The 16,903-nt window shown below is 37.7% G+C and overlaps 1 protein-coding gene across 2 annotated transcripts in view; it reads right to left on the bottom strand.

Moving 5' to 3' along the window:
- The window catches only part of ATP10D (ATPase phospholipid transporting 10D (putative)), a 107,115-nt gene that overhangs the window by 59,510 nt on the left and 30,702 nt on the right, over nt 1-16,903 (bottom strand). For both annotated transcript variants that reach the window (XM_008701451.2, XM_008701450.2), the window contains 2 exons: nt 8,528-8,732; nt 6,800-6,885 (listed from right to left, as the gene is read on the bottom strand). In XM_008701451.2, coding sequence (XP_008699673.1) covers nt 6,800-6,885; nt 8,528-8,732 — 291 coding nt within the window. The remainder of the gene's footprint in view (nt 1-6,799; nt 6,886-8,527; nt 8,733-16,903) is intronic.

The raw sequence follows: 16,903 nt of genomic DNA on the forward strand, positions 1-16,903 counted from the left end.
GGCACCACACTTGAAGACGAGAACAGACATCAGAGGAACTCCACCATGAATAAAGAAACCAAAGCGGCAAACATGGCACAAGGGGAATCCAGAGGCAAGGATAATTAGGGAGAGTTTCAAAGGTTAGTGTGAGTTTAGACTAGGTGAAGTGACTCTGGGGCAAAGCTCTGAAGAGTGCACCCCACAACAGCAAATATGTTCCTAATGTAGTCCAGTAAGAAAAAAATCATGTCCAATGTGGATGAAGTCATGGGACAAGGTAGACAGACCAGGACCAGGACCCAGTTTGGTTTTGGAACTTTTGGAATTAAGCAATTGACTTAATCTGTTTTCCAACACTATAAATTAGCTTTTATTTAGAAGGTATATAAATCAAATCATACAGTATATATATTTTTTTCCACACTCTAGACTTCTTTTCACTCAGTGCATGAGTTTCATGAGATGCATCCAGCATTGTTGCATGTATCACCGTGAAATTCCTTTTGCTGAGTAGTACACACAGTATGGATATCTTATACTTGTTATCCATTCACCTGCTGATGGCTTATTTGGGTTGTTTCCCATCACAAATTTCACAAATAGGCCAAGTGAATATTTGGTGTCAGTTTTGTATGAAGAAGTGTTTTATTTTCTCTTAGGTAACTACCTAGGAGTGGAATGTGATCAGTACAGTGGGCATAATGTTTAACTTTGTAAAGAAATTTTCCAAATTGTTCTTATAAAATACTTTATATATCACTGGGTCATGGGTGAGTTGGCATCCGGCTCTAATATTTCACCAGCACTTTATATTTGGCCTTTTAATCAAAAATTACCAGTTGCTAGCTTTGGTATGATTATGTGTATCTTTTCACATACAGGATTTGTCATCTACCTACCTTTTTTGGTGAAGTGTCTGTTCAGGAACTTTTTTTACCATTAAAAACTGTATTGTTTTCTTCTTTTTTTTAATTCTATTTTTTATTATATTAGTTAGTCACATACAGTACACCCTAGATTTTGATGTAAGTTCTAGTGATTACATTATGTACATAAACACCCAGCGCACCATGCACATATTGTGCCCTCCTTACTACCCATCACCCGTTCATCCCTCCCCCACCCTCCTCCTCTGAAGCCTCAGTTTGTTTCCAGGTCCATAGTCCTCATGTTCTCTCCCCTTCTGTTTCTCCCCTTTCTTCTCTCCTTCTTCCCTACCGTCTCCTACTTTTATGTTCCATAATGGTGAAACCATATAATTGTCTTCCTCTGTGACTTATTTCACTTAGCATATCTCCCTCAGTGCCTCCATGTTGATGCAAATGTGGAAATCTTCTTTCTGATGGCTGAGTAATATTCCATTGTATATATGGACCACATCTCTAATCAGTCATCTGTGAAGGGCATCTCGGCTCCTTCATTTGATTATTGTGAGACATGCTGCTTAAATGGTGCATGCCCTTCTTTCACTAACTCTGTATCTTTGGCGTAAATACCAGTAGTGCAATGGCTGGATACTCAGGGTAGCTTATTTTTAACATTTTAGGACACTCCAACTGTTTTCCAGAAGTGGCTTACCAGCTTTGCATTCCCACCACAATGTGAGCGGATCCCTTTCTCCACATCCTCCCAACATTTGTTGTTCCTGCTTGTAATTTTGCCATTCTATGGCGTAAGGTGGTATCTCAATGTGGTTTTGATTTGTAGTTCCCTGATGGCTAATGATTGAGCATTTTTTCATGTTCTGTTACTATTTGATGTCTTCATTGGAAGTGTCTGTTCATATCTTCTGCCCTTTTTTGATTTGATTATTTTTTAGTGTATGAGTTTGAGAAGTTCTTTTAATCTTGGATACCAGCTTTTATCTGTAAGCTATTTGCAAATATCTTCTCCCATTCCGTGGGCTCTAGTTTTTTGACTGTTTCCCTTTTTAGTGCAGAAGGTTTTTATCTTGATGAAGTCCCACAAAGTTCATTTTTCTTCGCTTTCTTGCCGTTTGGAGATGTGTTCATGAAAAAGTTGCTGTGGCCATGTCAAAGTGTTCCTGCCTATGTTCTCCTTCTAGGAAGTAGGATTTTGATGGATTCCTGTCTCACATCGAGGTCTTTCATCCATTTGGAGTTTATCTTTGTGTATGGTGTGAGAGAGTGGTCAAGTTTCATTCTTTTGCAAGTAGCTGTCCAATTTTCCCAGCACCATTTATTGAAGAGACTGTCTTTTTTTCCACCGGATGTTTTTTCCTGCTTTGTCAAAGATTAGTTGCCCAAAGAGCCGAGGGTCCATTTCTGGGTTGTCTATTCTGTTCCATTGGTCTGTGTGTCTGTTTTTGTGCCATTACCATGCTGTCTTTGTGATCACAGCTTTGTAGTACAGCTTGAAATCCAGCAATGTGATGCCCCCAGCTTTGTTTTTCCTTTTCAACAATTCCTTGGCGATTCAGGGCCTTTTCTGGTTCCACACAGATTTAAGGGCTGCTTGTTCCAGTTCTTTGAAAAATGTCATTGGTATTTTGATCAGGATGGCACTGAAAGTGTAGATTGCTCTGGGTAGCATAGATGTTTTAACTATATTAATTCTTCCAATCCATGAGCATGGAATATTTTTCCATCTTTTTGTGTCTTCTTCAATGTCTTTCAAGAGTGATTTGTGTTTTCTTACTACTCAGTTTTGAGATGTCTTAACGTATTCTGAACACAAGTCCTACATCCAATACACTCCTTGCGAATATTTTCTTCCAGCCTGTGACTTATCTTTTCATTCACTTAGCAGCGTCACTGAAGAGAAAACAGTTTCAATTTTGATGAAGTTCTTTTTTGTATTTTTTGTCCTTTTATGGATTGTACTTTGGGTCTTGGATCCAAGAAATCTTGGCCTAACCTAAGGTATCAAAGATTTCCCTTATGTTTCCTCTATGTTTAAGGAGCTTCTAATCTTAGGTTTACATTTAACCATAGGCTCCATTTTTAGTTAAGTTTTTTACACAGTGAGCATATGGCTTGAAGTTTATTTTTTAGAATATGGACATCCAATTGTTATAGCTTCATTTGTTGAAAAGAGTAATCTTCCTTTACTAAATTGCTGTGTACCTTTTTCAAAGGCACATTTACAGATAACAAAAACCAGTTGTCCATAAATGTGTGGATCAATTTCTGGACTCTATAGTCTTTCAATATCTTCTGATTTACTGGTCTATCTTTATGCCAAAATGACACTAACTTGATTATTGTACCTTTATAAGAAGTCTTGAAATCACGTGGTGTTAGCCCTCCCACTCTGTTCTTTTTCAGTTTTTTTAAGATAGGTCCTTTGCATCCCCATATAAATTTTTAGAATAAACTTGTCGATTTCTTTTTTTTATTATATTCAGTTAGCCACTGTATAGTACACCATTAGTTTTTGATGTAGTGTTCAGTGATTACATTAGTTACATACAACACCCAGTGCTCATCACCACATGTGCCCTCCTTAATACCCATCACCCTGTTTAACCCCTCCCCCAATCCCCCTCCTCCAAAAGCCTCAGAGTTTGTTTCCCAGGGTCCATAGTCCTCATGATTCATCTCCCTCTCTGATTTCTCCCCCTTCAGATTTCCCTCCCTTCCCCTATGGTCCTCCGTGCTATTGCTTATGTTGCACATATGAGTGAAACCATATGATAATTGTCTTTCTCTGTTTGACTTACTTCACTTAGCATAATCCCCTCCAGTTCCATCCATGTTGATGCAAATGGTGGGTATTCATCCTTTCTGATGGCTGAATAATATTCCTTTGTATATATGGACCACATCTTCTTTATCTATTCATCTGTTGAAGGGCATCTCGGCTCCTTCCACAGTTTGGCTATTGTGGACATTGCTGCTATAAACATTGGGGTGCATGTGCCCCTTCTTTTCACTACATCTGTATCTTTGGGGTAAATACCTAGTAGTGCAATGGCTGGATCATAGGGTAGCTCTATTTTTAACATCTTGAGGAACCTCCATACTGTTTTCCAGAATGGCTTTACCAGCTTGCATTCCCACCAACAGTGTAAGAGGGTTCCCCTTTCTCCACATCCTCACCAACATTTGTTTCCTGTTTTGTTAATTTTTGCCATTCTGATTGGTGTAAGGTGGTATCTCAATGTGGTTTTGATTTGTATTTCCCTGATGGCTAATGATGTCGAGCATTTTTTCATGCATCTGTTTGCCATTTGCATGTCTTCTTTGGAGAAGTGTCTGTTCATATCTTCTGCCCGTTTTTTGACTGGGTTATTTGTTTTTTGAGTGTTGAGTTTGAGAAGTTCTTTATAAATCTTGGAAATCAGCCCTTTATCTGTAACGTCATTTGCAAATATCTTCTCCCATTCCGTAGGTTGCCTCTTAGTTTTGTTGACTGTTTCCTTTGCTGTGCAGAAGCTTTTTATCTTGACGAAGTCCCAAAAGTTCATTTTTGCTTTTGTTTCCCTTGCCTTTGGGGACGTGTCTTGAAAGAAGTTACTGTGACCAATGTCGAAGAGGTTACTGCCTACGTTCTCCTCTAGCATTTTAATGGATTCCTGTCTCACGTTGAGGTCTTTCATCCATTTTGAGTTTATCTTTGTGTATGGTGTAAGGGAATGGTGCAGGTTCATTCTTCTCTATGTAGCTGTCCAATTTTCCCAGCACCACTTATTGAAGAGACTGTCTTTTTTCCACTGGATATTTTTTCCTGATTATCCTGCCCAGAGCACTTTACACTTTCAATGCCATCCCTATTAAGATACCACTGGCATTTTTCAAAGAGCTGGAACAAACAATCTTAAAATTTGTATGGAACCAGAAAAGACCCTGAATCACCAAGGGAATGATGAAAAAGAAAAACAAAGCTGGGGGCATCATGTTGCCTGACTTCAAGCTATATTACAAAGCTGTGATCCCCAAGACAGCATAGTATTGGCATAAAAACAGATACATAGACCAATGGAACAGAATAGACATTCCATAAATGGACCCCTCAACTCTATGGTCAACTAATCCTTGTCAATTTCCTTTAAAAAAAAAGACCAAAAAACCCCCCAAACCATGTTGGGATTTTGATTGGGATTACACTGAATCCACAGATCAATTTGGAGAAAAACTGACATCCTAACAATATTGAGTCTTTCAACCCGTGAACAACATACATCTCTCCCACTATTTAGGTCTTTAATATCTCCCAGCAGTGTTCCACGGTTTTGAGTGTGCAGGTGTTTCATATCTTTTGTCAGAATTATCCTCAGGTATTTCATTTTTTGACGCTATTATAAATAATGTTAAGAAAAATGCAATATCTGGTTGCTTATTGCTAGCATACAGAAATACAACTGATTTTTGTATATTGATGTTTCCTACAGCGCTGTTAAACTCATTTACTAAATTCTTATAAATTTTATCAGATTTTTCCACAAAGAACATCAAACCATCTAAGAATAAAAGACGGTTTTACTTCTTTCTTATCTGATGGCTTTTATTTCCTTGTCTTCCCTGACTGCACCAGCTAGAACCTGCAGCACGATCTTGAGTAAAAGTGGTACATGTCTTGTTCCTGCTTACGGTAAAAACATTTAAAAGCCCTTAGTCTTACACCATTATGAATGATTCTAACTGTAGGTTCTTCAAAGATGCCCTTTATCAGGCTGCGAGAATTCCTATTCCCAGTCTGCAAGAATAGAAGTTAGATTTTGTCAAATGCTTTGTCTACACCAATGAAATGATCACTTGGTTTTTCTTTTTCAGTTTCCTAATTATGCTTGTTAATTTGGTGAATTATATCATGTGATTTTCTAATATTAAACCAACCCTACATTTTTGGGATAGGTCCCACTGGGTCATGATGTATTAGCCTTTTTACATGTTCTTAGATTTGATTTGCTATCCAAGAATTTTTACATCTATGTCCACGCAGAATACTGATCTTTCCTCAAATGTTTTTGTATGCTTTGGTATCAGGATAACCCTGGAGTTGGAAATTTTGCCTCCCATTTTCTCTTAAGATCACCAGAATGAAGTAGGTCTAATTGTCTCCTCTTAAGAATCCAGAAACTGAAGGGGTGCCTGGGTAGCTCAGTCATTAAGTGTCTGCCTTCGGCTCAGGGTGTGATCCCAGAGTCCTGGGATCGAGCCCCGCATCGGGCTCCCTGCTCTGCTGGGAGCCTGCTTCTTCCTCTCCCACTACCTCTGCTTGTGTTCCCTCTCTTGCTGGCTGTCTCTCTGTCAAAATAAATAAAATCTTAAAAAAAAAAAAAAAAAAAAAGAATCCGGAAACTGAAGATAGAAAAGAGTAAATAACTTGGTTCAGGGCGTAAAGCACATAAGTGGCCAAAGCTAGGGCTGAAATTAGGTAAGACCTCAAATTCTAGCTGCCCTTACAAAAGGGACATACATGTCACGAGAAGTCTCCAGAATAAACACTGTTGTGGCTTCCCATAGGTTTTCTTACACATGTTCCAAATCCTTGGCTAACTTTTGCCAACCAGAAATATCCACCTGCTACTCTAATTCTACAGGAGGACACTTCCTGTCACCTAGGTTCCCAAACTAGGTGTCTTGGGCTTACTATGGAGCTCTTGGAAAACATTCTTACACCACTGACAGAGACTTTAGAATTACTTTAAGAACAACGTTTTGTTGTTTTTAAATCATACATAAGTAAATATTTAACTAAATGATTAAAATAAGGCTAAATTAATAGATGGTTAAACACATGGCCTTTGGTAATTTAACTTGGATATACAGACACAAAAATTTTATTGAGTTTAAATACAATTGCAATACACAGTTCCACTCCCACCAATGAAGGTAAGTCATGTATTACTCACAGATAGCCTCGGAATCTGTTGAGGTCATTGTTTGGACTTTCACATTCTATCTTACTGGAGAATTTCTCTGGGTCAACTTCGGAGTCCTAACAATTATAAAAAAATAAATAACTATATGTATTTTAAATCACAACACAAGAAGAATTTAATGTCAAAAAGATGACATTTTTACGTATATCACTTCATTTGCATTAAGCATATATGTGAACATTCTAAGCACGTATACATTTAATCCCGGCAAATTTATTTAAAAATTTAAAAATAAGCTGGACATCGGCATCTTACAAAATTCTCTACTGGATTAAATGATAATTTTAGAATGCTTGATGAAACCAATGAGCAAATAAGCAAAGTGTTTTTATAGAACATAGGCACGGATTCACTAAGAATAAGCCATGTGAACTTTATCTCATTTCCTTGTTTTTATATGAATGTTTGCCTAATGAAAGAAATACTATTGATGTATCTCGTAATATTAACATATCACAGCAAACGTATGGAAAACCTGAGTTAGATAATCATATGATTTGATTTGCTAATTAATTTTTTGAGTTCTTCTGATGTACCAGAATCTCTATTATGTACTTTAAATATATTAATTTCTTCTGTCATACCCTATGAGGTAGGTGTTATAATTAGGTCTAATTAGCAGATAAAGACAGAGACACACAAAGATCAATAATTTGCTATAGGTTTCCACACAAGGCATTGTTTAGAAACAAAACTAGGTCATGGGATTCCAGAGCACTGACCCTTAACCGAACCCAAAGTGTGAAGATTAATCAACTGGTGTCACGCTCAAAGCAGGTACTTAGTGGTATACAACAGAATCTCAAGTTGTGTAAGATTCTGACCAGTGTCTTAGTTATATAAATGCTCACAAAAGTGACAGTGACAAGCTGAGAAGCATATCAATCACAGCATCTAGACTAAATCCAGAGACAGAAAGATGGCCCACTGTTACATCAGCTGATGAAATTTACTAAAGATCAGGGCATTTATGTGGCTAAAACACTTTTTAGTTTATAAGATGAAGGAAACCTGACTTAATGGTTCAGTTTTAAGAAGACCATTAAATTTTAAAACACTTCATCTCAAGTGCTTCCAGAGAAAGGGAAAGGAAACTGATATGTAAGCATTATCCAAGACATTTTTATGTATATTACTTCATTTGCCTCTCATAGCAAAGCTATGAGGCAGGCATCATCATTTCTATTTTAAGATAAACTGATACATAAAATAAGTGACTTGCCCAAGGTCACACAGTAATTAAACAGCAGAGCAGGAATTCATTCAAACTCACGTTAATATAACTTTAAAAGTTCTTGTTTCCCTCACCACAGCAGGGTCTAGAAAGGTCTAGAAGCTCTGTGGCACGAGAAGGTACACGAATCTCAAAAGGTCCAGGTATAGATGCAATTATAGATTTTAGGAACAGAAGGTGATTATTTCCATTGCAAAATACCTCTCCAAATTGCAAAATAATTCCACTTCCTTTAATTCAGTTCCAAAAAATATAGGATTGCCAGACTAAAATGTGTGACCTTCAAAGTCATTATATCCTATTATCTATAAAACACTTCCACAGATAGCTGGAAATGGATTAAGTCCTCTGGGATTCTATTTTGTAATAGCAAAAATGAATTTAAAAATCTCGTTATACGTACCTGTGAAAATCTTCTAAAAAGAAAATGTTAATAAGTCACCAACTGAGAACACATTATTTACCTGCTCTGCATATCCCCGAACCACCTGCCTCTGTTTTAAATTGCTCTCTCCATCAAGACCAGAAGTCTCAATGTGACAGATTCCATCTGGATCGGTAGAAAAGAGTAGGACCATGTCTGCAGGAATAACCTCATTACAGGAAAGGCGAATAAAGTCCCCAACGGCAACATCTTTCCAGCATTGGTCAACATATTTTTTCTCTTTCCTAACATTGGGGGGGGAAAGTGTAAAGAGAATATTAAGACAGAAACATACATAATCTCATTTTTTCAGTTTTGTGTATAATTTAGAGCATGTTTAAAGCATTAGAGTGAATATTAATCCATTAAATGTTAAAAGGGAAGTCCTTAATGCAACTCCTGTGTGCTGCTCTGTGGCCAGGTATCAAGGATCCAGTAACGCACAAGACACATCTACTCTCACAGAGCTTCCCGTCTGTCAGATAGGATGAATTAAAGAAAACACCAAAGAAGTAAAATAAAAATAAAATGAAATAAAACTAATAAAATATTCGACATTTTAAAAATCATTATACCACTTACTAACACCTCTAGTTATCATTTAATAGAAACACTGATAAAACAGTCCTGAGTCTGCCGCAGCTGATCACTAGAAAGAAGGATGAAAATGTTAACCCTTTTCAGAAGTGTAGTTTTCCCACATATATATTCATTTTAAAGGAAGGATACATCATTTGAGGTTGTCTTGCCTTAAATACCCTGCTTTATGTTAAAGTTTTTGCCATACTTCTCATGCCTTTTCATGCTAACCTGCCTGAATTATGCCTCAGAAAGCATTTTCCTTAGAGTAGAATGAGGAAATCTGTATCACAAAACATCATATCAACTAGTTAAACAGCATTTCATATATGATGCTACCAACCAATATTAGGAAGGTCTGTCTCATTCCCCTATTGCCTACCAAATATCCATAAAGAACTGGTATTTGTCACAAAAATGCACTTATTCAAAAGGAAAGATTTATTTTCAATTACTTTTATAGAGCTGAATATTCAAACTCACTGTCAAATAAGCCTGGGAGATAGCTATATTCTAAATTATGCATCAGATTAAATAGAAATGCCATCTTAGGCCAATACTTGTATACTTTCTGCTCTACAGCATTACATCAGTTATTTCAAGAAATACTTAGCTTAAAGGGCTACCTAAAAAGTACATTTTCAGGACTTTTTTCCTAAAATCTCTAATGCACCAGGTTGAATCCAACTAAAGGAAATCCTTGATTACCTAAAGAGTTGGTTAGTTCATGGAAAAAGGCAAATCAATGGTTTATTTTGTCCTTACCATTCTTTTTCCTAGTGTTTGTGCACACCAGTTTACTCTTCATGGAGGAAAGTAAGAGAGAACATCAAAAAACATAGGTAATGGGTCATATTTCAAAGGTTTAGTCCTAAAAGTCCAGGAGTTGTGATTTTATTGCATAGAAAATGGGGAGTCACAAGGTTCACCAGAAGAAGAAGGATGTGATACTACTTGTATTTACTAACTCCTGCGACAGAGTAATGGATGGACTTTGGGAATCCGGATAGTTTGGTGTAGGAATGACCAAAAAACCAACGTAAAGTTATTGAAATAATTCAGGAGAAGGATGAAGATGGTCAGAATTAAGGCCAGTAACAGCAGGGATAAACAGAAGATTAATTCAAGACATATTTGGGTTTTTTGACTTGCTACATGTTTTATGACTTACTATATCACATTTTATGACTGAACTACATGTAAAGGAGTTATCAAGCATGACTCTACAGTTTCTAACTTCTATGATGGGATAACGAATGGTGCCTTTCACCACGTCTCAAATTTTCAAAGCAACTGGTTGCATGAGAGGGCAGATAATAAACTCAGATTGGAAAGTTTTTATCTGAAGTGGGATGTGAAACCAAGGATGTGCAGCAATTTGAAGGTTCTGATCTTATGCTCATGGGTACAGATGTAAATGTGGAAGTCCTAGATACATAGAGGGCAGGTGATACCAGATAAGGACATGAGATTCCTCAGAGAAAGAGACTTCAGGATAATAAAGAAGTGGAAGGAGAACCACGGGAAAGTAATATCAGAGAAATTTAGGGAGAAGGAAACTTCAAAAAGGGAGTAATCACAGTAAAAGGAGCTGCAAAAGGGCCACGCCTACAGTATTCAGTGATTAGGATGTCTGACTATGGAAAATGCTGATACAGTGAAATTGTTGTGGGGAGTGTGAAGAAGGAAGTGAGACCTCCATGAACCAGAGAGTGAACAGAAGTTGAAGAAGTAGAATATTTCATGATGTTCAGCTATGAAAGGAAATAAGGGGTAAAAGTAGCCACTGCAATGAAAGGTAAGTCAAAGGATCAAGGATGAGATTAAGTGGACATGAACAGGAGGAGTCCATGGGAAAGGTAAAGTAGAAGACAGAGCACCGAATGGGGATGTTGGCAGAGGCTATGAAGAAGCAACAAGAAATGGGATTAAGAACACAGAGGAAAGGATTCCTATTACAATAAAGGGAGTTGCCTCTTCATCTGAGGTCAGAAGAAAGTTGGTGAAAATGTGAATGATGCACAAAGAAATCTGGGGTACATAATTCATGCTTCATGGCCTCTACTTTTTCTACGAGGAAAGCTACAAGGAAAATGTGCTAAGAATTTATAAAGGTAGGAGGAAAAGACAGACTTGACTCTTAGGGTTAGGAATTTTATTTTTCTTTCAAACGTAAGAAGTAGGATTCTTCTAAAGGACAAGTTTATTTATTCTACATTGGAACAAGATTTAAATGAAGGCCATTTCATAATTGAATTAACTTCATTTTTCCCTATTTAGAGTATACACCAGGATTTCAAAAACATACCTAATTTGCCCAACAGCTAGCTAGTTCAGGTCATTAAACATGTATGGGCCTTAATTTATGCCAGTTAGCATGTTAGGTGCTAAGAACACACAAATGGCTAATATACGGTCACTACCCTATACAAGTGATGGTTGACATCTGAAAAACAGACACAAATAGTACTTTCATAAGAGAGAGGTATGCATGCCCAGGTTACTATGGGAGCCAATAGCTGGGGTGTTTAGCCCTGGAGGAGGTGAGTCTCGAAGGATGACCAAGAGTGACTCAGGTGAAGAAAGGTGGGACAGTATCAGTCAGGTACAGGTATTCAGCAGGTACAAAGACATAGGGCAAGACAGAGCACGTGTGTGAAAGCAACTGCAAGCCAGTGACAATGCTCACTGCCACATTTAGCTCTGAAGATTTCTCACTGTGGTAGACTCAGAATGACACTATATTCCGTTACCCAATAAAGAATTAAAACCAGTAAGAGGACCTTCTTCACCCATAGCTTGAATGTTCAGCTAGAATTTCTTGCATCTACTAGGTTGTTTGTGCTTCTGAACTACTCTCATTGGACAGAACACTGCTCTTACAGTCCCAACTTCAGGCAAACTTCTAGACCCATTTCACTTCTTTAAGAGTTCAAGATCACACAGCTCTGCTCCATAAGCCTTGGGAAGCACTGGGAAGGACTATTAACAGTGATCCCACTGGAGTGGGAGGTGGGAGAAGGGAAGAGGTAAGAAGGAAGGGTGGAGAATGTAAACTTCTACTTCTTGCTTTAACAAATTTAAAGAGAGAAAGACTTTGTAGAATTATGAACAAATTTTTCTCTTTGTTTTTTTTAGCATTTTCCCATAAAATGCTAAAAAAATTTATAATAAGCAAATAATGAATAATCATTGCATACAACAGCAAAGATTTATCAGATGCTCTATATTCACCAGCTGATTTAATTTTTGTATCAATGTTATGTGGTTGGTCCTATAAATGAACTATGATACCTGCCCCTCTGCCTTTACAAATCAGAAAAACTGGTTTTGGCAAGTTAAGTACCTTGCTCAAGGTCACACAGCTCTAAGTGGTCCTGGGATTTGAAACAAGGCCGGTAGCTCCAGAGCCCCTCTCTCAACAAGCAGACTTTACTCCAGCTATAGTCACTTACTGATGACCACCAAATAAAAAATGTTGTAGTTGCATATTGGAAGAGAATTTCAAGAACCATCACTTTCAAAAATATCATGCAAAAGGTTGATTACCTTAGAAGGCCACTGATATTTGGTCTCATTTTAAGAAGCATGAACTTCTATGAATTTATGAGATTCACGAATTTATGAGATAATCCTAATATGCTAACATTAGCCAGTATTTTGAAACTCCTAAAATCAACACAGTGACTTTTAAAGATCAGAAAATAATGTAGAGTCCTGGAGGAAAGGCATTGTATCTATTTTTTATTTTTCCTTTAAATCTCAATCTCTCGGTGCCTACAACAGAGTAAGGCACTCAAATGTGTTAAGTGATTAATAGTTTTGTTTTCAACACACTTCTATTATCCTTGAAACAAAACTTAAAATCTTATAAACGGCTGCTACTGAAAGGCAATCTTGAGAAAGTTAGGTTTTCCATAATAGCTCATTCCAACTTAATTGAGGTATAATAAAGTTTAAATGTTTAATTTCTGCATTAGTGTTTGTTATTTCCCAAGATACTTGCCCAAAGACAAGCACCATGTGAAAGACCACATATTACAAATAAGAATCAAATTATCTGCACAGAAATGTTAATCTGCTTCTTCCAAAAGCTTGTATAATTTAATGGTTTCGTACTTTCACCTTAATTTTGTTGAGGAATAATTTGTTCTCTGAAGTGATATCTTTGTATTTCACAGGAATTTAAGTTAGCATATTTACATCAACAAGGCATGGTCTTATAACCTACCTTTATTTCTTTATATCCTTATAATTTGTTCCAAGAACAATTTGGGGGGAGAATGGTATTATTTCTTCTGCAATACCAAACAAAAGCAAATTACATAGAATAATAGATAAAAGGACAAAGAGTTACCAGATTCTATTATGAAAAGCAATCATAAAGTGGTATCTTGGGATAGACCTTAAACAATTGAATAGAATATTGCATCTTATCTTTAAGTTTATATGCAAATCACCTAAAATAGATCTAGACTATGTCCAAAAGGACACCTGCGAAAACAATTGTACCAGGTCTCCCACTATGCAATTTTAATATTTACAAGTCATACCATCTTACAAAGGAGAAAAAAAGTTGTTTTGTTTTGTTTCTAGATCTTTAAAACGAATGTTGAGAAAGTCATTGAAGAATTCTAATGAACAGAATTCAGAATCCTTCAGGTTTCAGCTTAAGTATTGCTTTATGAGATCAGCTTGCCCTAACCATTTCCTCTGTGGCTCACATAAAATGGAAGAAAATTCTATCAGGACAAGCCTTTGAGTTATTTTTCTCCCTAAAGTAAACAAAAGAAAAATTACATCATCTAGTTGAACTCTTGGTCAGTCAAAAGAGCCTTGAATTCATTCAAAATATTCTTTTTACTAGAAATTTAGACATTGGAACCTAAAAGTCTTTTGTTCAGACTTGGTAACTAGAATAGAATAGAATCTCGAGTCTGACCAATTTAGAATTACAAACTTAAGAATTTAGAGTTTACACGAGAACATTAAAGTCAATCCAAGAAATGTACAAAATACTCTGAGATGTCAGAAGAAAGAGCGGCAGCATCTGTCTAAGGGAAACTCTCTAGTCAGCTCAGAGGCTGAAGGAGGTGCTTGCCTACTTCTGGGCTCAAAGCTCAGTCTTCTAGCTCTTCACATTTTCTCCCTTGGGGATTTAAGTCAAACCCCTCACTTCAAAATGACCTCTAAACAGACTGATCATTTCAAAATTTCTTACTACAGCCTTTCTGTCCAACCAGAACTCCTGTAACATGTTCCTATTTGCCCATGGGGCATTTCCACTGGATGCCTGTCTTGCTCTCATTTCCAGGTATGGAAGCTCTCACTTCCTGAGGTAAATTTAATGCTCCCTTTTACTATCAGTGGTAGTACTTTTATCCTCTGAAGCTCAAAAATCACAAAAGTTCACCAAATTTACTTGGGTTCTTCTTCACGGTATCTCTTCGATGAACCCCGTCCTGTACCTTGCATCTACTCCCAGTAATGCCCTGGACTGACTAGCAGAGGCAGATCTACCCTATTTGTGAAGCCTATTCCCAGGACTCGAAGAGACCAATATTCCTAAAGTACAGCTTTCACCACATTCCTTCTCTGCTCAAAAGATGGAAATGAGCAAAGGGTGGGTATGGGGGTGGGGGGGAGAGAGAGAGAGACAGACACACTCGCAAACCAAGAAACAGACTCTTAACTACAGAGAACAAAGTGCTGGTTACCAGAGGGGAGGTGGGTGGGGGATGGGTGAAATCAGTGTTACGAATCAAGAAATACACTCGTGATGAGCACTGGGTGATGTATGAAGGGTTAAATCATTATATTGTACAAATGAAATTAATATTACACTGTATGCTAACTAACCAGAATTTAAATAAAAACTTAAAAAAAGAAAAGATGGAATCTGTATAGGCTGCTTTTAGACAACAGGCTTGAGCGATGGAAACCTGACCCAGGCAAAAGGGCCCACAGTGACCCCCTGGGTAATACAGAGAGACCCATCAGGCAACCCACCCCAAAATATCCATAATTCACTGAGCAACGGGCTACTTATAATTACCAAAAAAGGGAGAAATTCCATATGTCGCCAGACCTCCTCACCTTCCCCCTTTAAAAACAGGCCGCACCCACTGCCTCGTTGCAGATGGGCTCCTCTGCTGTCCTCCCTGCTGCTCCCTTGTGGTGTATTCAACAAGCCACTATCTCCTTTGTTCTGCCTCAGGTGAATTCTTTCACCACCCATGCCATGGGCTTCCAACCAATCGTCGCCCCACATTTGGGGGCCCCTGCCTGATTGGAGAGACACTGCAGATTCTCTCCCACTAAAGGAAAATATCCCTGATAGTTCATTGTTAAGTGTCAATTTCACTAGGGATGCCCAGACACTGGTTACACATGACTTCTGGGTGTGTCTGTGAGGGTTTCCGGGAGAAACTAGCCTTCAAATTGAACTGAGGAAAGCAGACGGTCCTCCCCGGCGTGGGTATCATCCAACTCCCTTGAGAACAAAAAGGCAGAGAAAAGTTGAATTTACTCTCCGCCTTCCTAACGCTTGAGCTGGGACACTGACCTTCTGACCTCAGCATCCCTGGGTTCTCAGGCTTTCAGACATGGACTGGAGTCTACACCATCAGCTCTGTGGCTCTCAGGCCTTCAAACCGCACTGCTGGCCTTCCCAAGACCGCAGCTTGCGGATACTGGGACTCCTCAGCCTCCATTATCACGTAAGCCAATTCCAGATAATAAATCTCATTCTTTTTGGTTCTCTTTCTCTGGACACCGTTCAAGGAGTAGCCTGATGTTGGAAGTCCCTCCACAGGAGGCCTCAAACTCCCTTTCTTTTCATTTCTCATTATTGCTCCTATAGCTGGTTACCCCCTCAGGCCACATCAATATACTCAGGATCCCCAGAACACTCCACAAGCCTTCCTACCCCCAATGTGGGGGGAGAAAAAGTGACATCATAAACTTGTTTGTAAATCAATTAACATATTAGATTCAGAAGTTCACACATCTGTTCTAATGATGACTTTTTAAAAAGTAGACACATTTCTCATGAAAGGGGACACCAATTAATATTACAAACTTGGTAATGCATTTTCATAAAAGTATGAAAAGTGAAAATTTCATTTTCATAAGACACGGGAAATGTGTGTGGTGCAATATTAGGCTAAAACAATTAGAATAAAAATATATGGAGTACAATCTTAATTTTGCAGAACACATACACACAATGCACACAGGACTTAAAGGAAGATAGGGCAGCGTTATAAGTAGTTGTCTCTGGATACTAGTATCGTATCTCTAATTTGTAAATGTAGATTTACAATATATAGCACAGTTCAGAACTCACCTTTACAGACTACTCCTAGCTACACAGTCTTTCTGTTTAATAAATACCGGAGATACAAGTCGCCATGACAGCAAATATGCTTTGGAAAAGACCTATTACAAATGTTTTCTGTTGCTGCAATGGGAAGAGTTTTATAAGCCTCTAGTTTTGTGTACAAAAAAAGAACACTCTTCCCCATTTTTCAGTATCCCTTTCCTCCACTAGTAGCTCTTATCTTTTTCTTCATATCCCATCTTGTTTTTCATATCCATTCACATTTTTTCATATCCCATCCTCTTCTTAATCCCAAATTGTAACAGCCAGGATTAAAAACTATCTGCTTGTTTTCCTTCTTATGAAGTTTAATTCTTTCAATTTTACTTATATATAAGTTATAGGAGCTTTTGCTTTATCAACTCCTGGAATGACAATGGCTTATAAAGATCTTTCCTGACTTATGAAAGGGTTACATCCCAATAATCTTATTGCAAGTTGAAAATACTGTAGGTG

This window comes from Ursus maritimus, unplaced genomic scaffold (assembly GCF_017311325.1).
Source record: "Ursus maritimus isolate PB19 unplaced genomic scaffold, ASM1731132v1 scaffold_8, whole genome shotgun sequence".
Lineage (NCBI taxonomy): Eukaryota > Metazoa > Chordata > Mammalia > Carnivora > Ursidae > Ursus > Ursus maritimus.